This window comes from Lepisma saccharinum, chromosome 17 (assembly GCF_977018435.1).
Source record: "Lepisma saccharinum chromosome 17, izLepSacc3.1, whole genome shotgun sequence".
Lineage (NCBI taxonomy): Eukaryota > Metazoa > Arthropoda > Insecta > Zygentoma > Lepismatidae > Lepisma > Lepisma saccharinum.
In genome coordinates, this window is record NC_139245.1 from 36,157,810 (window position 1) to 36,182,142 (window position 24,333).

At 36.4% G+C, this 24,333-nt stretch overlaps 1 protein-coding gene across 1 annotated transcript in view; it reads left to right on the top strand.

The window, feature by feature from the left end:
* The window catches only part of LOC146001373 (uncharacterized), a 248,135-nt gene extending 225,353 nt beyond the window's left edge, over positions 1-22,782 (top strand). Inside the window, exon 6 of the mRNA XM_083138688.1 lies at positions 21,226-22,782. Coding sequence (XP_082994814.1) covers positions 21,226-21,512 — 287 coding nt within the window. The 3' untranslated portion in view covers positions 21,513-22,782. The remainder of the gene's footprint in view (positions 1-21,225) is intronic.
* Positions 22,783-24,333: the final 1,551 nt, after the last annotated feature.

The window sequence follows — 24,333 nt, forward strand, 5'->3', positions numbered from 1 at the left end:
CTCGGATCGGAGTTTATAGTTCTCCGAGATGTTTTCTCCAGATCATTGTCTGCTAGCAACATATATTCTGGGATTGTGCTCTTGTTTCTCTGCATGGCCTTTCAGGGAGAAATTTGTCATTTTTAGTGGAAAAACGCTCTGAAATTCCTACAACTTTTTATCGTGTGTGGTCTCTTGATTTCTACACACAATAGCAAAATGCATTAGTTGATGCATTAGAAACGCATTGACTAATGCACTAAAGTGTGTTTCTTGACTTTTGCCAAGAATCAGGTTTAGAGTTTGACGCATGTTTGTAAAGGTAACTGCAAAGTGAATCGTAAGAAGCAAGTGAGTATTTCACTGTACGTCGACCTGTAATTTAATCCATGAATAGATGCGTTTTTAATTACCCTTCCTGCATCTATCTCGATAACACACACACATTTGGTCTGATTTATGTGTAAACTCATCTCGTCGTATTTACTTTCATGTACGTACAGTGAACGGCAAATATAATGGTAGGCAAATTGTCCATCAATATTTTCATTACTTTTTAATTCTACTACATGTACATCCTGTGTTGATTTAAGGAATGAAACTATGTTGGTTCGAAGCAGATATTCTTCTCTGCATATTGACGTCATTATTTAAATTCATTGTCATCACATTATGTAGTACAGACTGAATGAAAATAAAGGAGGACAATTCGCCTACTGTTTATTTCTCCGTTGGCTGTACCATTACCTGGTTTGTCTACAGAATGTTCCTGATCAGAGACTAGTCCTGTGCATGCGCGTTCTTCTGCGAATGTCCCTCCTTCAATTCTATTTGCTCATAATTCATCCCCATCGTCGTGATTAGCCAAAATCAGCAGGGAAGAGACGTAACGTAAGCGCAATGAGTCGTTGCTGGTCCTAGAGAGTGGACGGGAGGGAGTGGTTTTGTCCTAACTAACTAACTAACTCCCTAGCCTTCTTAAACCCGAAGGTTCATGGCTGCAGCAACACAGGCCTTCCATCTTTCCCTATCTTGAGCAAGTTCTATTACTTTTTTCCATCCCTACCGATTTCCCTTAGGTCCATCTCAACGTTGTCCCTCCATCTTCGTCTTGGCCTTCCTACAGGTCTCTTACCATCAGGTTTCCCAACAAGAATCCTGTAAACTCCTCTTTCCTCTCCCATTCGTGCCACATGGCCTGCCCACCTAAGTCTTATTGATTTAATTATTCTAATAATATCTGGACATGAATACAAATTATGTAGTTCTAAATTATGTAACCTTCTCAACTCACCTGTCTCCTCATCCCTTTTAGGTCCAAAGATTTTCCTAAGGATCATATTTTCAAATACTCTCAATTTATGTTCCTCTTTCAATGTAAGGGACCAAGTTTCACATCCATATAATACTACAGGCAAAATTACTCTTTTGTATATTTTAACTTTTAGTTTCTTAGATATTAAACGAGAAGACAAAAGTTTATGAAGAGAGAAGTAACATGCATTTCCTGAATTAAGCCTACTTTTTATTTCCTCTTTAATATAATTTTCATTTGTTAATATTACTCCTAAGTATTTGAATTTGGAAACTGGTTCAAACGAGTTGTTATCAATAATTAGATTTTGATTATTACCTAACACGTGGTTTCGGCCTGTAAGCATATATTTCGTTTTCTCTTTGTTAACTTCCAAACCTATCTCTTTAGCAGTTTTGAAAAATATTTTAGCATTATTCTTAATTGTATTCACATCATCCCCCAGTAGGTCCACATCATCTGCATATGCTAATAACTGAGTCACACCATTTAATTTTAGTCCTTCTTTAGTTTCTTTTACCTTCCTTACAGTATATTCTAAGGCAAAATTAAAGAGCAATGGAGATAATGCATCTCCTTGTTTTAACCCATCATGAATTGTAAATTTGTCAGACATATTAATACCCACACGAATTTTACTTTCTGTTTCACTGGTGCATATTTTTATCATACTAACAAGCTTCTTAGGTATTCCAAACTCTACTAATATATTATACAATTTATCTCTTTTGACCGATTCATATGCTTTTTTGAAATCAATGAATAGCTGATGGACATTTTGATTATATTCCCACTTTTTTTCAAGTGTCTGTCTGATGTGAAAAATTTGATCTGTAGTTGATCTGTTACGTTTAAATCCACATTGATAATCACCTATAATTTCATTAGCATATGGGGTTAGTCTTGTTAAAAGAATGTTAGATAATATTTTATATGTTGTTGAGAGTAGAGAAATTCCACGGTAATTATTTCAGTTCATTTTATCACCTTTTTTAAACACAGGAACAATTATGGATTCTTTCCACTGTTGAGGGATTTCTCCTTTATTCCATATTAAACAAATTAATTTATGAATTTGACATATTAATGAATTTTTACCATATTTAATTAACTCAGCTGGTATTAAATCAATGCCAGGTGCTTTGTTATTCTTTAGCCTTTTAATAGCATCTTTAACTTCAGTCAAGTTAGGTTCTGGAACTAAAGGTTCTGCTGCGTGGACTTCATTTACTTCTGATTTATCTCCTACATGAACATTTAAAAGGTCATTAAAGTAGTTCTTCCATCTATTTAGAATATCGCTTGGGTCAGCTAGAAAATCACCGTCTTTATCTTTTATCAAGTTTACTTTAGGTTGCCACCCCTTTCTAAATTCATTCACACCTTTACATAAACCTCTGATATTTTTATTTTTGCTGTTTGTTTCAATTTCACTAATTTTGCATTTCAAGTAATCTCTTTTTTTACTTCTAAACGTGCGGTTAACTTCTCGCTTTATTCTATTATAATTGTTTAGATTTGTATCATCAGAGTTATTTAACCACCTATCCTGATTTCTTATTTCTATTAGATTATGACATTCATTATCAAATCATGGCTTACTTTTTCTCGGTTTATGGTATCCTATACTTTCTTTAGCTGCTGATTCTATTGCATTACATATGTGCTCCCAATTCTTATTTACGTCTGTTTCATTTATATTTTCATAATCATTTAAATCCTGCAAAACATCAAATCTATTTGACAGTTTAATTTGGTAATCTTTCTTAATTCTTTCATCAGTAAACTTTCCTGTATTAAATTTTATAACTTTTAGATTTTGTTGCTTATGATTTAACACTGAGAGTCTTTCTCTTAATTTAGCAATTACTAAATAATGGTCACTGGCACAGTCAGCACCTCTACGTGTACGAACGTCAATTATACTAGTGTGCCTTCTCTTATCAATGAGAATATGATCTATCTGATTATGAGTTTTACCATCTGGAGAAGACCAGGTATATTTATGGATACCTTTATGTTTAAAAGTGGTACTTTTCACAATTAAATTCTTTGAGGTTGCAAAAGTAATCAATCTTATACCATTATCATTACTTATTTCATGAAGACTTTCTTCACCAATCGTGGGTTTAAATGTCTCTTCTTTGCCAATCTGTGCATTACAGTCACCTAACAGAACTTTCATATCATACTGAGAAAATTTATCAAAGACCTCTTCTAACTCTGTATAAAAATCATCTTTAGTATCATCATCATTATCTTCCGTTGGTTCATGTATGTTTATTAAAATAATTTTACACCACCTACCCTGTAAAACTGCATATGATATCCCATCATTAATAAATTCTACTGTTTTAAGAGCCGAGATAATTCTATTATTTATGAAGAAGCCTGTTCCAAAATTATGATTTTCAGTACCACCATAGAAAAAAGTATAATTTTTAGTTTTACAATTCCCCTCTGCACTGTAAAAACAAAATGTCCAGAAACAGCAATATAAGGCCATGGATGTTCCCAAGGTAAAATATTCCGGAGGTAAAATAGTCCCCCGTTCGGATCTCCGGGCGGGGACTACTTTGGGAGGTCCCTGGACTAAGGATAAGATCTACGTTAGGAATAAGGATATTAAATTAGGCACCTGGAATGTTCTGAGCCTTTACCGGCCTGGGGCATTTCAGTGTACAGTTAATGAGATAGTTAAGTATAAATTAGATGTAGTAGCTGTCCAGGAAGTTAGGTGGCCAGGAGAAGTGGTTTTGTCCTAAGGGATTTAATTGCACATTGCACCTACGCCCTTCGGTTTTTCAATGGTTGGGTATATACATGTACACTTCGCAACATCTTATTTGACCGCCCCGAAAGAATTCTAAGTCCCGAAATCGTAAACTTAGCAACATTGCACTTCGGCTCCAGGTGAGAGTAGCCAACTTTGAGTAGGTCCTTCCACTAGACGAAAAACGCTGCGGTGATAAGTTTCCAATTAAACACTTTCCATGATCTTAGAAACTATAAACCGCTATTATAATACACAATCAAACAGAAATAATAAATAGGAAAAATAACCTTGAGGGATATTTAAGATTCTGCTTGCTCGATTTGAAATTTAGGGGGTTTGAAACACCGAATAGAGTTTTTTACCACCTGGAGGTAATTGCCATCAATTTTTGAGGAGTTTATGCGACATTTTATTTACAATACCTTGCATAATATCGAACAGTTCTCAAAAAAATATATTTTACACGACTTGTCGAGAAAATGTGCTTGAAACACAGGAAGGTGGGAATCTTCATAAACGTCAACATGTTTTTAAGGGCGTTATGTCATTAAGTTAATGTAGTGTAATTGGTTAGGCGCTGCTTTTCTTATTTTTCATCAAGCGTGAAAGGTCGTGGGTTCAAATCCCATCTTCTCCTCTTTTTTTTTTTTTGTTTGCTGAACAGAGACCGTTGATATTAGAATATTTAAAAAATGAATTCGATGCACACTTGAGGGACGTCCCTTCTGCGCATATTTCCCCATAGAAGATCCAGATTTCCAGTATTTAAAGTTAAAACTTTTCTTTTTAGTTATTGTTCATATGTTGTGTTAACACACACATCATGATTAATTCACAAATCACATATATTTATTCAGGATGCAAAATGTAATGTTATTTAAGTTATGTATTGTTTGTTCTTCACTGACACCTAAAATATTGATTATTTGATTTCGATATACTAAAAAAAGATATACAGTTATGTTAAGTAGTGATGTACTGCAGTACTGTAACGAAGGAGAGCGTTTAATGAGTTCAAATTGCTAAGATTGGTAATTTTATGTCCGTTCCTTCGTAATGACTGTTGTCAATCCCCTCACCACCATCTTACCATGCGTCTAAAACTAATAGTAAATCGCTAATTAACATAAATAAATTGTTATTGCGACTAAGGCCGATTCGATAAGAAACTACTAATAAGTATTTATATAGTGAGTGACAAACAAAAAATTCAAAACCTCATAATGATCGTTAATTCCTCACTGCTTCGTATCTAAAATGTTTGTCTTCTTTGAACAGAAAGTACGAGTATCAGATCTAACAAACTTTCCCCACTAACTTTGCCATATTCGAAACCACCATTGCAGACGTAGCTCTACGTAACTTGATTCTGCGCATTCCACGTGGCATGTGACTTCCTCCTATCATCGAAATAACTTCCTCTTACTATTTCCTTTCCTCTCGTGACAGAGACCAATGTTCACTTCTTAGCATGGTGGATAAACTTTACATCCAACGATTAACTCCTGATAAAAATCCTGCGTAGGTTGAGAATCGAACCTACGACCTCCCTCGTGAGAATCAAGCACGCTACCTTTCCTTCAGGTAGGTCATGTTATGATTAGCTAGCAGTTTGAAGAAACCAATTCATACATAATGTCATGTCTATAATTTCCTCATGGCAATATGATGAACATGTCTATTGGTGTTTTGTCATATTTTGCAAATTGTGTAAAAATTCCGTGTTTTCAACAAGCAATCGTTTAGTTACGAAGTCTTTTGTTGTTTGTTTGAAGTAGGAACAGGAGAGCGAAATGGAGTCATTTGAACTAGAACCGGTTGCCAAGAAACTTCAGCTTTTTTTTCCAAAGACTGGAAAGAAAAGAGAGGAAAGGGATATTCAACGTATGAAATATAAAATATGTGTGAAATTGAAACAATGGAAACCTTTCAAGATAATACTAGCGAACTTCAAACTATGAAAATCATATTTTCGTAGTGGAAAACTGCAAGTCATTTTCGAAACATGAACTTCATTCTTTCTGTATTATAAAGTGGAGATATGGGACGATACAATCCCTCAGCAAGAAAAAATGATAAGTAAGCTGCCTCCAACTTTTTCAATGGTCATAATTAGTAATTAGGATCCGGAAGTTGATGAAAAATCAAATCTTTTTTCTGACCCTTAAAAACAATGCTAAACCTGATATCATGTCCGTTTGCCTTCAGTTAGAGCCTGAAAACACTTTCTATTTTACATTGTTTTGCATTTTTCGGCCTTATTTGGCTTTTTGTTTATTTGTCAGTATTTTCAACAGATTTTTTTGCATTTTTAATTATTTTTGAGGTTTATTTTTGTCTTCCCCTGTTGTTTCGTGCATTTTAAATGCATTTACTAGTAAAACTTACATATTTAGATTTCTTGACATGGTTCTTTTAGCAAATTCACCATGAATCGAAAATACGGTCAATGGAAAAGCATAATATTATTCTTAACTGCAATGTTTGGCAAAGGATTAAAATACTTTGTGTGAAGATCTACTTTGACGTTCTTTTTCTGGACACAATTATCGCTTTAATCTGTAGTTTTAAAGTAAAATTAGTCACAATATTAAATGCAATTACACTCTGGTGTACGAGAAGCAGAACTGTATTTTCGGATGCTGGCCGACTACAGTATCGTAGAAGGCCCACTCCGAAAGGAGATGTATTGGTTGATTTGGTGTTTTAAGTCAACTTTTTGCACAGTAAGACTAATCGGGACTGGACCTACAGTTTAAAGTGGGATCCGAACCACTATGTACTTCCACCGGAAAGTAGATGAAGGATTTATAAAGAAAAACCTTGAGGTATATTTTATATAACCTCGAAGTAAACAAAGAAATCTACATTATCACTTAGTTGCTCTTTTCCCCTTTGCTTCAGTAGTTTCAACCACCAAACAACGGGCTTCATCGACTTATTAGATTACTTCCTCTCTTGTAATTTATGACAAAGCATTTCCGGATGCAGAAAGATGCGATGTAAAGTCTGAGGTGGGTATTTTCAAACGTTGAATATAGCATAATATTTGTGGTTGTATCGTTTAAAATCCGACATATATTTTAGATCCGCAGTGAAGAGCACAAACAAAGAACATGGTATCTGTGTGGGTGTGTGTGTGTGTGACGGTATGTGTGTGATGGTATGTGTGTGATGCTATGTGTGTGTGTGTGTGTGTGTGTGTGTGTTTAAACAGGAATCCGAACCACTATCAATCAACTTCATTGTTTGTAAACGTCGTCCTAGTTGGTACAATGTACTCTTCGTTGCCTGTAAGGTTCCATTTTCACTACGCAGTACAGCACAACTGACGTGACTCCCACAGTACGATTAGACTGTGTACTGATTGTATCCATACAACGTCACCTCTCAGAAATGTTCTGTTTTGTAAACAAAGAGCAAACCTTGGAACGCGCAAGGAGTAAAGCACTCGGTGTTTACAAAATGCAATCAGTGACGGCTTCATTTTACCAACGAGGACGACGTTTACAAACAATGAAGTCAGTGGCGGCTTGTAATCACACATTCGCGATTATCTCGAAAACGGCTCGTTTGCAGAAACATGATTACTGAGACTTTTTAGCTTCCATTATTGTGTACTTTCACCTGTCAGTTTGAGCTATTTCTTATGAGACACCCTGTGTATATATATATATATATATAATAACAGGTCTGTCTGCATAATTCCACTATATTTCTGCTGACAAACCTTCTTGTTAATGATATATTCGAGAGCGATCCTGCTGACCCCCGCGGCGGAGTGATTAGGACATCGCGCTACGACGCCAGGAGTTCCGGGTTCAAATCCCGGCCTGAATGTTTGTGAGAGTCCATTCATCATTTTCATCATATCATTACCCATCCTCATGTTTGCAAATAAGCCAACAGTGGCACAAGAAGCGAAGCAAAATAAAGCAAATCAATCAATCAGTCAAGGGGCATCCACACTATAGATCCGCCCCTGCCTGGCTCCGTAACACATGTAGCCATCTTCTTCCATCCTGACACTTACATGGAAGCAGGGACTATTTTCTCCAAGATGGACGCCTACGCGATCCCTTCAGCCCCGGAGAAAAGTGGAGCGGAGACCAAAGAGCTTGTATCAGACCTTGACGAGGTCTGTAAACATTGGCCGCAAGAAATGGGGGGAGGCATCAGTCACCAGTCAAGTGGTAAGTGCTAAGGGGGAGGGAATTACTTTTCCAGAAACCACTGGATTCCGAGGAAACTTCCAGCAGGAGAAAATTGCGACTGGAGGGAAAGATAGCGAAGCGAAGTAGAAAGCGAGTTCTTCTGGAAACACTTCATGGATTCGGATTTCGAACTTTTTTTTCGTCTCTATTTCTTTCCGGTTGTTGACCGTTGGGAAATGTAGTAAGGAAGTTATTTTCTCTTCTTGGAATTTGCTAAACTTGATGCTGAATTCTTACACGTCCTAAACACTTTAAGAAACGTTTCCTTAGACTTAGTGTAACGTCACCTGTGTATTTTATTGTTTTGGATTTATTTTTGGAGCAGGAAAGTAAAAATCGTCTACAAGAAGATTTTTCTAGAAGATAAGAGGAGGAAGTAATAAAAATATGAATGGAAAGAAAGAAGTGACACAAGGGAAGAGTAAAGAGAGATAGAGAAACAAGAAATAAAGGGATAGAAAGAGAGAAAACATAGGGAAAGGGAAAAAAGGGAAACAAAAAGAAAGGTTGGGAAAGAGAGAGAGGAAGAGGAAAAGATACACGGAACCAACAAGAAAGGGAAAAATAGAGGAAGGGGAAAAGAGAGATTGAGAAGCAACAAGAGAGAAGGAAAATAGAGAGGAAAATAAAAGCAGAGATAGGAAAACAACAAATAAAAGTAAAAGAGAGATATATAAAAAGAGGAAAAAAGAGAAACAGAGAAACAATAAAAAAAGGAAAGAAACAGAGAAAGAGGAAAATAGAGTTAGGGAATCAACAACAAAGGAAATGAAAGAAAGGGGAAAAATTGAAAGAAAGAATACCATGTGAAGAAGGAGAGAGAGACCACAAGAATGAAAGAGAATGAAAGAGAAAGAAATAGAGAAAGAGGAAATGAGAGAAAGGGAAACAAGAAAGAAATAAAAACATTTGAAGAAGGAAAGTTAGAAAGAGATACAAGAAGTGAGAAAGGGAAAAAGGGAAATGAAGAGAAAGAAACAGAGGAAGAGGAAAAGAGAGATAGAAAAACAACAAGAAAGAAAGGAAAGGAAGAGATAGAAACAGATGAAGAGGAAAAGAGTTATAGAGAAACAAGAAAGAAATGGAATGGAAGATAAACAGATGAAGATGAAAAAGAGGGAAACAACACTAAAATAAGGTAAAGAAACAGAGAAACAGGAGAACGAAAGAAAGTAATAGAGGAGAAAAGAGGAAACGGGAAAATGAATAGAGAAAGAAATACACAAAATTAGAAGACAAGAGCACAACAAGAAAATTAGAGAAGGGAGAATGAGAGATGTCCACTGAAGATGATGTTGGTTCTATTGGAATTCCTTACGGACAAAGTAAAGTTTGTGATACGCACCCTTCAATACGAGAGACCCAAGTTTCTAATGGACTCTTTTTCATTAAAGCCCAGCGGAAAGACCTGCGAATTTCATCCTGGAACGGTTTTCAGGCAAAGTTTCCAATTTACGGTCGACAGTGCTATTGAAGGGAGCTTCGAATCACGGCCGAATTCTAGATCGAAATTAAGTTTCCGAAGTTCTGCTCTTAATGACTCCACTGCTGCAAGTTAGGGAACTGTTGCCATGGTGATGTATCAGGGTGGGTGAACATTTAAAGTAACGAGTACGGTTGGATGTGTGAGACAATTTTTATGCACGGATTCACTCATGATGTGCAATGTTTTAGCTTCAAGATCACTAAGAACGAGATAAAGGTATCCACATAAGTTCGATTTGGTTTATTTTATTTCACTTTTCGCTAATAGAGAAGGCAAGAATGAGTGAGGATATGATGAAATTGATGAATGAACATTCATAAAGAACACACATGCCTCCGCCACGGAGGTCGATCTTAAGCTCTGTTATGTGCCATGAAGGTGCATAGGGGGTATGTGTGTGCGGTTGTGTCCTAATTGCGAATACATGAAAGTGAGAAATAATTCCATGTCCTAATTGCGAGCACCTGAAAGTGAGAAATAATTCCATCTCCTAATTCCGATCACATGAAAGTGAGAAATAATTCCATGTCCTAATTGCGAGCACATGAAAGTGAGAAATAATTCCACGTCCTAAATGCGAACACGTGAAAGTGAGAGATATTTCCATGTCCTAATTACGAACACACGAAAGTGAGAAATAAATTCATGTTCTAATTGCGAGCACATGAAAGTGAGAAATAATTCCACGTCCTAATAACGAACACATGAAAGTAAGAAATAATTCCATGTTCTAAATGATTGATTGATTGATTGACTTGCTTTATTTTACTTCGCTTTTTGGCTAATTTGCGAAGATGGGGGTGAGTCATTATATGATTAAATTGATGACTGGACACTCGCAAATATCCAGACCAGGGACCCCTGGCGTCGTAGCACGATGTACTAACCAAGAATATTTTCAGGTATTGTTAGTATTTAGGACTGTTCGCAATTAGTACACATTGTGTACGACTACACTGGAGGTGGTGCCATGAGTATTACGCTTCTGTTGCCTTTTTGCACCAATGTGCTCACAGAACTTGAAATGCATCATAAAGTTAATGTAAACAAGAAATTGGTTAATGTAAACAAAATCACGTGACAGCTGAAAAATATTTAATGTATTGATCGTACATGTGAAGCTCATAATACGAAATCCCACAATTTAAAAGTGGCAGCTACCTTGAGTGGTATGGTTTTACAGCATGCTACTATACCTGCACAGCTGGCGATTTCTCACAAGCCACGTGCACTTGCTTACATTGGCTTCTTTCTTACATTAGACAGAGAATAGGTTTTATCTTGCAATTGCACTAGCCTAGATTTAATACACTATTTTTATTTTAACACGCTGATTCTTTCTTTTCAGATTGAAAGTTACTGCACCACTTACAATCCAGATGCCTTCGTTGTAGTTTACTCCATCACCGACAGAGAGAGCTTCGATCGAGCAGAAGACATGCTTACGTTCTTGTGGAAGGGGGACTACATGTCGGCGAGAGCGATTATTCTCGTAGGGAACAAGACGGACCTCGAGAGGTCGAGAGCCATAACCACTGCAGGTAAATTGTTATCCAAGCCTATTTTATACTCCAGAAAAAAGAAAGTAAGACCAACGATGTGCAATTTTTAAAGATAGAAATGGGAGTAGAACATACCGTGAAGCCCTAGGCGAGATTAGAATGCGGGAATCCCATCCGTTCTTTACATTTGAAATCTCAATGTGAATCGATACATCTTTAGCAAAAAATACAGGGTGTCCACCTTGAGTTCCAACATTTTAAACAAATATAATGGAAAGAGAAATTTGATACCATCATTACCATGAAAATTATAATGTAACTCGCAAAGTTTTCAGTGTAACTCACAAAACTGACAAAATTCAGTTCAATGCATTTGCACATGACAACCTGTGCATTCTTGTTTGGAATCGCCATTTTAGAGACAATTCATTGTTTTAGCGCCACTGTGGTTGTAGCGCGAACTACAACATTAGCACGTAAAACAAAATCACAACAGTATGACCTGAAATGAAAATGAAATAAACTTTCAAAATGTTGGAGTCTCACGGTGGACACGCTGTATACATGCAAACACACAAGAAATACAATAAGATTAATACATATAACTATAAATAACCCGTGGCTCGACAGCCCTTGAAGGGCCTAGGCCGATCTCCTGACTGCCAGGCTCCCTCCCACAATCCTACCCAGAGGTGTGGAGATCTTCAACCTGTGACGTGGGGTCAGCACGTCGAACCTCCAGCAGTTCTAGGAGTGTATGGCATCTCTTATGCGAATGAGTCCAGTATGTCGTTAATTCTTGTAGCGCACACTCTGTCTTTGACATACACCCTTAAGAAACTAACTAACTAACTAACTCTCTAGCCTTCTTAAACCCGAAGATTCATGGCTGCAGCAACACAGGCCTTCCATCTTTCCCTATCTTGAGCAAGTTCTATATACTCTTTTCCATCCCTACCGATTTCCCTTAGGTCCATCTCAACGTTGTTCCTCCATCTTCGTCTTCGCCTTCCTACAGGTCTCTTACCATCAGGTTTCCCAACAAGAATCCTGTAAACTCCTCTTTCCTCTCCCATTCGTGCCACATGGCCTGCCCACCTAAGTCTTCTTGATTTAATTATTCTAATAATATCTGGACATGAATACAAATTATGTCGTTCTAAATTATGTAACCTTCTCCACTCACTTGTCTCCTCATCCCTTTTAGGTCCAAAGATTTTCCTAAGGATCTTATTTTCAAATACTCTCAATTTATGTTCCTCTTTCAATGTAAGGGACCAAGTTTCACATCCATATAATACTACAGGCAAAATTACTGTTTTGTATATTTTAACTTTTAGTTTCTTAGATATTAAACGAGAAGACAAAAGTTTATGAAGAGAGAAGTAACATGCATTTCCTGAATTAAGCCTACTTTTTATTTCCTCTTCAATATAATTTTCATTTGTTAATATTACTCCTAAGTATTTGAATTTGGAAACTGGTTCAAACGAGTTGTTATCAATAATCAGACGAAATGTAAATGGATTGTTTCTGCATACCACCAGACAACTGTGCATGCTTGTTTGGAATCGCCATTATAGAAACAATTTTTTGTTTCAGCGCCACTGTGGTTCTAGCGCGAACTACCTTAGCACGTAAACTTTTTCAATTTCAATGAAAAAGAAATAACCTTTCAAAATGTTGGAATCTCACCGTGGACACGCTGTATTATCAAATTTAAATAATAATAATAATTGCTGATTAAAACGGTATTGAATAATATCACTTACCATTTTCCTGGAGCTGAATTCACTAACGAACTCTGTATAGTCCAGAGTTGAGTGTATAATCTCTATGAATTGTTTTCCTAGTTCTGTCAACCATTCCTGGAAATGCTTCTACTATTCTTCTATTTTCAGTGTTCATTGTTGCCTAGTGCAAGAATAAACGCTCTTTTCTGAGTTTCGTTAAAACGCAAAACACGAATACCAACAATCACAGATTCGATACAACGAGAAATTCTATTGTCCATTGTTTATTCATAGCTGCGTGGTTTCTAAAATCAGAGGAATACTGACTGGTTTATTTTAAATCCTTAATATTTGAAGCATTCATTCAAATTGTAGCGTTTAACTAGAATTTAAAGCCGGATAGAAACAGATTGTTAGCCTTTTCGATCATTTTTTTCACTTCCATTTTTTTGTACAAGTTCCATTGTCCACGAGGACCCAGGCTGTCGCCCACCTTACCCACCCCTTGCTACGCCTCTGTAGAAATTATAAGATCAAGTTATAAGTCACAAGAAATGAAAAAGAAAGTAATGTAAAATAATAGAACGAGACAAAGGTAAGATAAGAGTAAACTTTGGAAAGTAAAGAATTCCAGTGTCGAAAGATCAAATGTGAAATAATCTTAGATGGTAATATAACATCCTATAGGACATAAATGAAATGTCTCGCAGTAAAGGAAAAGTAGGCAGAACCCAATCAATATCATGTTATACGTCATATTAACACAATTACATGCACTTTCACACTTCGAAAGAGAGAGTTTCTCATTTATTGGCGCGCAGAAAGAGAATTTATGTATGCGAGTAGTGTTGAGAGACATCTATTGTCCGAGTTGAAAAGAGAGAAGGCGTTCGTCATTTTGCGCCACAAGAGTATACAGTGGACTAAGAAAAGAACTGTATTCCTAATTAAAAAGCTTCGCCTTGCAACGAATATTAATTACAAGGCCTCTTTGTTCTGGTTCAATAATTACTTTGTAGATTGTCTCGGGGAAAGAGGTTGAAGAGATAAAAATAGCTATGTAATGAGAACCGTTTGCATCTCTGATTCAAAGCAGTGTACAATATCCGTTCTCAAGTATGCTTTCTTTATTGCATAACTGACACTTCTTGTCTGATTTCCTAGGCAATTAATATAGAGCTATCAAAGCTAGTTTTCAAACAAGACTTACCTACCACCATTGCAAAACATTCTTCTTGTATTAGAGCACTTGTAAAGACAACTATATTATATAAAAATGTTCCAATATCTTTACAAAGTATTATTTTGGGGACGCGGAAATATGGATTTCTATCTTCCAAACATTTGTAGTGGTGCAGGAACGAGGGAGTTAGAGGGGATATTGCCTAATTGATTTGGGTTATTTCGTTTTTATGCCACTTTTGGCTAATTGCAAAGATGATTTGGATTAAATTGATATGGTGTTTTAAGTCCACTTTATGCACAGTAAGGCTAATCGGGGCTGGACCTACGGTTTAAAGTGGGATCCGAACCACTATGTGCCTCACCGGGTATCGAACCCGGGACCCCTTGATTACAAGGCGAGGACAAATTGCAAAGATGAAGATGAGTAATTGAAGACTAAAATTGGTAAACGCTATAAGTGCCACAATGATTCAAACACCGTTTTCCACGTTAAACTGTGAAATGTGCATGCTTTATAATGTGGTAAACGTGAAATCTGGCTGTTAGCCCTCTAAGTTATTCAAAGGACGTGTAAAGAGGTCACTAGTGTGCACGTTCTTACGGGCTGATGTGCGAAACGAATAGATTTCCCAAAACTTTCTCTTTTGGCACTTACAACGTTTACCACTTTTAATCCTCAATTATACATGAAATTGATGAAGGGACACTCATAAAAGACACCAATGCCCAGGCCAGGAATAGAACCCAGAACCCGGATCGTTTACCTTTGCCGACCTTTGCGGCGGAGTGGTTAGCACAGCACGCTACGACGCCAGGGTCCCGGGTTCGAATCCCCCCCTGGGACTTCTAAGCGTCCCTTCATCAATTTCATCATATAATATTTCATCCTCATCTTCGCGATTAGCCAAAAGTGATAATAATGCGAATTTTTTAAAAAAAATCAAATCCACTTCTCTGGTATTGAGATATTTTATTTTACTCTGAAGGAGGTTTCAACCTCGAACCCTTGGATTAATATTCCGGCGTGATAACCACAATCCCGCGTGACCCCCTAGAGGTCATCGTTTCATTGGATTGGCAATGAAAATGTCCTGGGCTGGAATTCCATTCAGGGTGACGTAGGTGAAGTGAAATGTCCTCCTGAAGGCGAGAGAACAAATGATCTCACGAAATATGATTTGATTTTTGTTATTTAGCGTCGTTTTTCTGCCAATTTAGGCTAATTGCGACGATAAGGATGGGTGAATGAAATTGATAAAAGATCACCCGCAAAGAAGACCCATGCCCAAGCCGGGATTCGAACCCGGGACGCCTTCGCCACAGAGGTCAGCTCTCACGAAATGTGTTAGAAGGAGGTTGTTAAGGGAGGCAGTGAGAGAGAGAGAGAGAGAGAGAGAGAAAGAAAGAAATCGGAGAGAGGGTTGACCGGTATTCCATAGGGAAAACCCTAAAGAAAAAGAAGGAGAGAAGGAGAAATAAGGAGACAAGATAAGAGAGAAAGCGAGAGAGAGAGGCACACACGATTACTATACTCTAACCCAGGAATCTCTAGAGCAAGGAAACGAAAACAATTCCTTTGCCCAATTAGGGACTCTAGGGAAACCGTCCAATGATCGTGCTAAAGGCGAAGTGAGTGAAAGGAGGGGAAAACACAGCCGCAGCTACCAGGCGTTAGCAGCATCACACAGTACTTTGCTTCACTCACTCGCTTCCTCCCTTTCCGTACCGTTATGCGCGTCCGTGTTCCACAGACTCTTGTGACGTAGTAGATCTGTCTTCCTTCTAGTCTTTCTCTGTACCCTCTTCCTGTTACCCCATCCCATCTCGTAGCAAAAATTATAGCATGACAATCCAAGTCAGCTGATAAATATAACGACATTGTCTCTAACAATCATACAATTGTTAGTTGTTTCGTTATTTATTTTACTAGAACTGCTTATTGAGTTGGTGTTTTAAGTCCACTTTATGCACAGTAAGGCTAATTGCGACTGGACCTACAGTTTAAATTGGTATCCGAATCACTATGTGCCTCCACCAGGTATCGAAGCCGGGACCTCTTGATTTCAAGGCGACGACGCTACCACTGCGCCATCTGGAAGGCCACTACTAGTACTATAGATAGTGTTACTATCGTGTATATGGACTCAGGGGCAGGGCGACGTTCTGAACTCAACATGTTATATTATCAATCCTGTCTATGCCTAAGGCGTCATACTTTTGAAACGGGCGCAGGTTCGAGTCTCCTGGGTAAGCCTGATATGAGGCCGGTGGAAATTGAGGAAATTGGGGAGTTACGAATGAGTAGCGTAACCAGGTCATCAAAAGCCTACGACAACGACTTGTGGTTCGTCGTGCTGACCACGTGTCACCTCTGCTGAGGGGAATGAGGTCGGCAGTCGGTAGGCCTTGACCCTGTAGGGCTGTTGCTTCACTGTTATGTCTTGTCAACGTCACGACAAGGTAACGTGTTTATCCGTATCGAACTTTGAAACCGTCCAATCATGAGATGACTACGGTGTTCAATTACAATATAAAATTTCTTAACCGCTGTGAAGATTAAAGCCTTCATCTTCCTCGATCGTTTTTTCCTGTTTCAGTTTTGAAGGACGGTTGTTGGTTTCTCTCTTACGCCCTAAGGAAAATAGATAGAACGTGAAGACAATCGAATTAGTCTTTCAGAATCGAAAATAGATGTTATTCCATGAAACAAATATTGACAGGGAAACACGAATCAAACGTTTCCGTAAATACAGGAAAAGGGGAGAAACTGTTACATTGTGTTACCAATATGGCCGCCATCTTAACGTCCGCCATCTTGGAGTCAACTACATGTTCTTTTAACGAAAAGGTGGTCATGTGATATATCAAAGTGGGCTAGAATTTTACAATGAAGACATTGTTTCTGTTAATTTCAACCTAACTGCAACCGCTGCGGTGCTAAAAGTATATTACCCATGGTCCTTAAGTGTAGAAACACACATCTCAAAGCAATACGAACAGGGAAACACATTTTTTATTTTTGTTACTTAGCATCTCTTTTCTTCCACTTTTGGTTAATCGCGACGATGAGTGTGAGTGATGACATGATGAAATTGAGGAAAGGACACACAAAGAACATCCATACTCAGGCCGGAATTCGAACCCGGGACGTCTGGTGTACTAACCACTCGGCCACCACAGAGGTCGATAGGGAAACACGAGCCGAATGTATCGATACATGTTGTTAGGGCATCTTAAAGTACAGTACGTCAGTTTGGATTCAGAATCATATCTTAAAATAGAAAAGTGGTCACGGGACATCAAAGTGGGCTAGAGAAATACGTTAGATTTCTTTTCTTGCGTACTCTCTGTATGGGCACCGGAAATTCAAGTATACATGGGTAGCATTCTTGCCTTTGGTGGTAGTAGTTGTGGGTTCGATCCCGGTAGAAACTGAGACTTTCAGCGTGAGCCCAGCATCGTGAATTCAAATGAAGAGCTACTTGAAAAGCTGCCATTCAAGGAGGAGCACATTTTCCATTATGCTTCCAAAAATTCCATAATTACTAACAAATGTAAGGAACATTATTATCACAATGTAAATTAAAATGACGAATACTAAATAGAAATATAACGAGTGAACTCAACGGTATAATAGAGCATCGAAATATCACAAGTAGTTATTCAGTGTTGATAAAATAGAAAACAATAGTTTTTATTTACATTTGATTGTAGCAGAAGACGAAGTAAATTGATTATATTGTCGTTTTTAATTGCCCGTTCTAACGCCGCATGGTATAACCATATGCAAGGTCTTTGAGTGCAAAAAAGAGAAATGTTAGTTATTTTGCCACCAGATGGCTTTGATGGCCCTTCAGGCATGTTGTTAAATAAACCTCTTGACTATCAAGCCTTTTATGTACAATTTCTCTAAACCTATAATTTTGCGGCTTAAGCCTTCCACTGCCTTTTTTAGTGAATATGTCTGCTAGGTTAATGTACCGACTTTAGTTGCAAGCCTCGTGTCCTAATTAAGGACAATATTTCTTAGTGAATAATTTTAAAGGACGTGGAATAAGAAGCTGGTCATAATGGTTAGACGTATGTGAACATTCTGCGATCTGGAAACAAAAGAGTGATGTAATACACAGAGCGTCTCAATCGAAATTTCTCAATTTTACTTTGTTACTTCTGGTATGCTAATGTTCTTGGAGTTCCAAAATCTCCATATTTATTGAGAAGACACTATGCTTCACAGTTCCTTTTTTGCATTAGTTTTAAGCAATAACAACTAAATCTCGGTGGTTTATATACAGGGAATGTGCCCTGTATATATTGTAGCAAAATTGACATTTAGTGTATGGATGCTTACATTGATTTCTTGGCTTCACAATCAGCAAGGATATCGAATGACAAAGACAAACATCTAAACTCGGAGAATTTTGAGGTGAACACCCTGTATATTGTGTAGAAAAATCGACATTTAGTGTACTGATGCGTATATTGGTTTCACAATCAGCAAGGGTAGAGAATAACGAAGACGAATATAATCGTTTCTCTGGATGTCTGTAGACCGGGCACACTTTGAAAAACAATCCTTCCTAGAAGGACACATTTCTGAAGATACTTCGGGGGGAAATAACTCGTTGGAAACAATATCTGGGTCAGACCTAGCAATATTTCTTGCCAGGGGACCTTGATTTGCTGCTTCGTTCCTGGCGCAATTGTTCTCTTCGGCGATTGGACGAAACCGCGGGGTTGCAAATGGAATAGAAGAGGGGGGATGCCCTAAATTGATTTCGTTTTGAGTGACTGCCCTGCCACTTAGCACGGCGCGACGAAGATCATTCATTTATCAATTTAATACAGCGTCTCTTTTCGCCGCAGCAACACGTAGCGACGGCGACTGGGCGGGGAATTCTGGGAGGGAGAAAAAGTGCGAAAAAGAAATTGGCGGTTTCTAGGTTTTGGCGCTACTCCAGCGACCCATTGAACTCGAATTACAAGAGGCTGGATCAGCGGTTCTGTGCCTTGCGTGTTTAATCTGGTTATTTGATGTTCTTGACTTCTCTTTCTAAGAGATTGTTGACCTCGTTATCTATTTCTCTCTATCTCTCTCTTACCTTCCCTATCTCTCTTCGTCACTCTTTGTCTCTCTTCTTCCTCTCTTTCTTTTCCTCTCTCCTGGCTTTATCCTTGTTTCTTTCCCTCCTCTGTGTGTGTGTGTGTTTCTCTCTTTTTGTTTCTTCTCTCACTGTTCCTCTGTGTTCTCTCTCTTTTGCGCCCTTTGTCCTTATCTGTACGTGTGTCTTTTGTATCTTTCTCCTTCCCCTTCTCCTTATCTTCCTCTGTCTCTCCCTCTCTCTGTATGTCTCTCTCTCTCCCTCTCTCCCTCTCTCTGTATGTCTCTATCTCTCCCTCTCTCCCCCTCTCCCCCTCTCCCCCTCCCTCCCCTTCTCTCTTCCTCTCTCTCTCCCCCTCTCTTTCTATCTCTCTCACTGTTTTTATCTCTGTGTTTGTTTTTCTCTCTCCGTGTGTGAGTTCCTCTCAACTCCCTCTCTCTGTGTGTGCATTTCTCTCTTTTTCCCTATCTCTCTCATTTCTTTTCTCTTTCACTCCACCCTCTCAATCGTTTCTGTGTCTTTCCCCTTCTCTCTCTATGTGTATATTTGTCAATCTCCCCTTTCTTCCTCCCCTTCCTCCTCTCTGAAATTCTCTCTTATATATATATCTCTCTCTCCCGCTCTCTGTAAAGTAACATGCTGAAACTTTAGTCGGGATGAACCGCGAAAATAAAAATCCCGTGACTTTCAGCTATCAGCACTCCCTTCGTGATTAATTATTCGATCTTAATCATTTTGACGTTCATTTTGTTATTATTGCGTTTCGCGTTTCTTAATCGATATTCATTTCGATCTTATTTAAGTACAAACTTCATATTTACATAGTTTTATCTTGCTCTTTTCCTGGTTTTACACCCAAAATACAACGTTAGTCCTTCCGAAGTCATTAAAATTTAGTTTTATATCTTATCCGTAATGGAAAGATTTTGTGTTATTGTGCATGACATTCCTTGCTTATTTCACGTTTCTCAACCCTAAGCATTCAGCGTTATTTGCTCGTAGTTCTTCACTATATAATGACGTGTGTCACAAATTTTAAGTGTACAAAGGCAATATTGTTACATTTTAAAATCCTCTTTTTTCTCAAAAACCTCTAAAAGACTTCCACTTAAAATTGTGTTGTATTTGTGTATACATTTATGAAATGTGTGATTAAATTATATTTTATAGTAAAGGTTAATATATAATACTGTTAATAACCAAATTAGTTTTGTTAAATTTTGACACTTCCCTTTCTTTACAAAATATTGAATGCCAAATCAAGAAACTTATTTCAATATATGAAATAAATTTAACCTCTATTAACGTTATAGTTTCTAAAACCTTTAATATTTCAAATGTCACACACAGCATGTAAATGCAAATTAAACTTCTAATGATATGTTAATAAGGGGCGTCTCAGAAATATTTTCGTTTTTAAAACTATTAAAATAAATACACTGGAAGCAGTATGACGAGTAAACCGCCGGGACGTCCAAGGCCATCATGATCGAACAGAAACGTTGACTGTGTGGGCCATTCTGTTATTCCTTAAAACTTTTTAATGAATGAACTTTAAAATTTCCAATAGGTTACCACTTATCTGCGAAAAACGTTTACGAATGGCAAATGAACATATTATATTTCATGAATGAGGCCAATATATTGAATTTTATTTTGACATTAAGACTAATTTGACAAATGAAGAACTGAAAGTAAAGAATTTAAGAAACTCATTTGTTCATTAAATATTTCAAGTCCATTCATTCAAATGTGATAATTATAAAAATTCTGTAGATTTTATTAATTGAAGCAATATAAATATGCATTTAAAAGGATTTTCTAAAAATCCTAGTCAGCTAAAAGAAACAGAATATTCTATTTTTACAATGAAACTAAATCCATTATATAACAGACACAATTTGTAATATTTTCGTCTTCGTTTCTCTAACAGAGGGCCGTTACCTTGCTAACAGTTACGAGTGCAAGTTCATTGAAACTTCCGGTGGGATAAACCATAATGTAGACGAGCTCCTGGTAGGTATTCTAGCACAGACAAGATTGAAGATAAGGAAGAAGCATGAAGAAAAACAGGATAACAGGAACGAAGAGAAGAAGAAAAAGAAGAAGAAGAGGCAGAAGGTTATAAAGGCTACCAGCATGAAAGCTCAAAGAATTTTGGGGAAACTCTTGAGAATGGATTCGAAGTCAAGGTCCTGTGAGAATCTTCATGTTTTGTGAAAGGACGATTCCATTGGTCGCGATTATACAGCGTTCAGTTAGGCGGAACTATATGACTGACAAAGTACTAATACATATGGCACACACATCAGAATTTTACATCAGTAACATTCCTTTTCGCCGAAGAACAATGGGTATCTTTATAATTATTTTAGATTGTGCATTTTAAAATTCAAGTATTAATTGCACAAGGTAGCTCTTTGAATGAAATCGCATGAAATTTTAGTATAATTTTAAAAAAAGTATAATTTACAAATTTATTTTTGTTAAATTGCGATAATTTCGTCCACACAGGAAAGTAAATGCATCAGTTGAAACAAAAACTTCATGCAGTTTGTAGTTAAGACTAAATGTTTAAGTGCATAATCGAGAAAGATGCAGGAAGTTCATAGAAAACACATGAATGAATACATTAAAGTGCAGCTTGAGGTAGACACAAATACTCACTTGCATCATATGATGCACTCCGGTGCACTCTCCAATAATACACAAAAAATATTAATCTGTAAACTTGATTCTTGGCAATGGAGAAAAAAACACTTGAATGCATCAATCGATACGCTTCTGGTGCATGTAATGCATCAAGCTTTCTGTGTGTGCTGATTTTAAATGCATCATCAAGCTGCTATATTAATTTCTGGCAGTCACACATCTCAAAATTAATAAGATTTCTTTCTAAAAGTGAAAAGTGCAAACATGATATTAAAAGACAAACGTTACAGTATTTCTGTAAAGAAATGCACAATGTCACAAATACACAATTTTACACAAGGTGAAGATTGCAATTTTCCTTATTTGCAATCGTAGGAAGAAATAAAATTTCTATTGCAGATAAAATTCCGACTTACGTATAAGACTGATCAGTAGCATAAACAGTATTTAAGAAGGATGTTTTATAAATATATTTTGCATAGATAGGAAAGAAATTAGCTTAGAATTAAGGGAGAAGTATAAGATATAGTTGTAGAAAGTAGAAAGTACACGAATATCTTGTACGTATATCAGAATAAACTGGTTTCATGAAATGGTTGGTGTGTTATTCAAGTAAGTGTGATATTTTTTTTTAACATGCGTTATCACCTCATCATATTATTCTTTCTTATCATGTAGCAAATCAACCATAATCACTAGTTATTAAACTAATGTCTGTAGAGAGATTTCAATGCATTTTTTGTTTGTAATGTTGGTCATTTATATACAAAAATATTGCAATCCTCGCCAAGTTTTGTACTGACAATGAAAATATATTTGCTCTTTTCGGACTACCAACTCGGAGATAAAATCTTTCATTTATAACATTTCTAAAGTGTATAGTAATTTTAAATTACTTTTGCAAATTGCTTTACATACATAAATGAGACTTAAAATATAAAAAAAATATTCATATATAATTGTAATTAGAATTTCGAAATTTTTACTTTTCAAATAGTCATTACAAGAATACAATAGATCATGAAATATTTGAATAGCAGAGTGAAATAGTGCAAGATCATATAAATGTTATGTTTTCTTTTTCGTTACATTTCTGCTTTGAGATGTATAAACCCATAAGAACTAGCAAAACATTTAAATATATATATTTAGTAATACTAGACACAATATTCAAATGAAAGATTTTATTAATGCAACCAAAGTTAGATATTTTAATTTTATTTGTAAAATTTAGAAAACTATCGAATTTTCAATTTGAAGAATGGAAATTCTGTGTTTTTATTACTGGTAATATAGATCTAACTTACATAACTGTTTGTAAACAACTTTTGTGATGAAACGTCTTATCAATACTTAGCATAGCAGTGGGTTAGACATAAAAAAAAATATCAAATTGATTACTGTCTTTGTTATTGAACAATGTGTAAGTTTTCTTTTTATGTACAACAATTAGTAAAATAATTCTAATGGTAAATCACTGCCATAAATACAACATTTAAAGTACCAAAGTCAATTTTAACCATTAATTACACAATATCAATTGACTTCTTGGACCATAATGGGGTACATACTAACGTATCCTCTCGACACTTAGTTCAACACATAAAGATTTATAATCAAAAGAGAAAAGAAGTACATATGGAGTGAACAAATATATTTAGTTCACTTGATTTCAAGACTTTAAATCAAAGAATGTCACAACAAACAATTTTAGTTCACGTTTAGCTGAAGGATAAGTAGTGTTGCTCAAGCCTGAGTATGTCTAGGATTTGATATATTTGTACATATTTCGCAAAACATTCCACATACAATTGCATTTGTTGAAATGTATGCCTTATTTTGAATTGATAAATGTGTAAAAGGGTGTACATTGTAGAGGTATAGTTCTTAGTTTTACTGTAGTATTACGCCAATATAACCCTTAAAGTTATAATAGGCAAGACAAGATTTTTGTAAAAAAAATGTAAATAAATTTGTTAGTGACGTACATGAAAGCATTTATATTAAGTGTTAATTCATGCTTATATTATATATATTAAATGCATATCAGGTTTGCTATTTGTCATATAATTATAATGGTTTATACCGAATGGATTTACATATTTAGAAAATAATCTTAAAATATCTAAAATCAATACTTGAATAAAGCTGAAACGTAAGGCTATCATACGTCAAGTAAAAATCTAAAATTACATGAAGTTTCTAAATATCCAAAAATAAAAAAATACTTACCAGAAAATATTTGTTTGCTCTAAGAAATAATGTGAATTGTATTCCGGAATACACAAATTTTCATACTTTTGATTTTAGGGGTTGCAATCTTGACTAACACCTCAAAATTATATCACAATTACAGAAACACCATACCCAATTTCGGACTTAACAACTC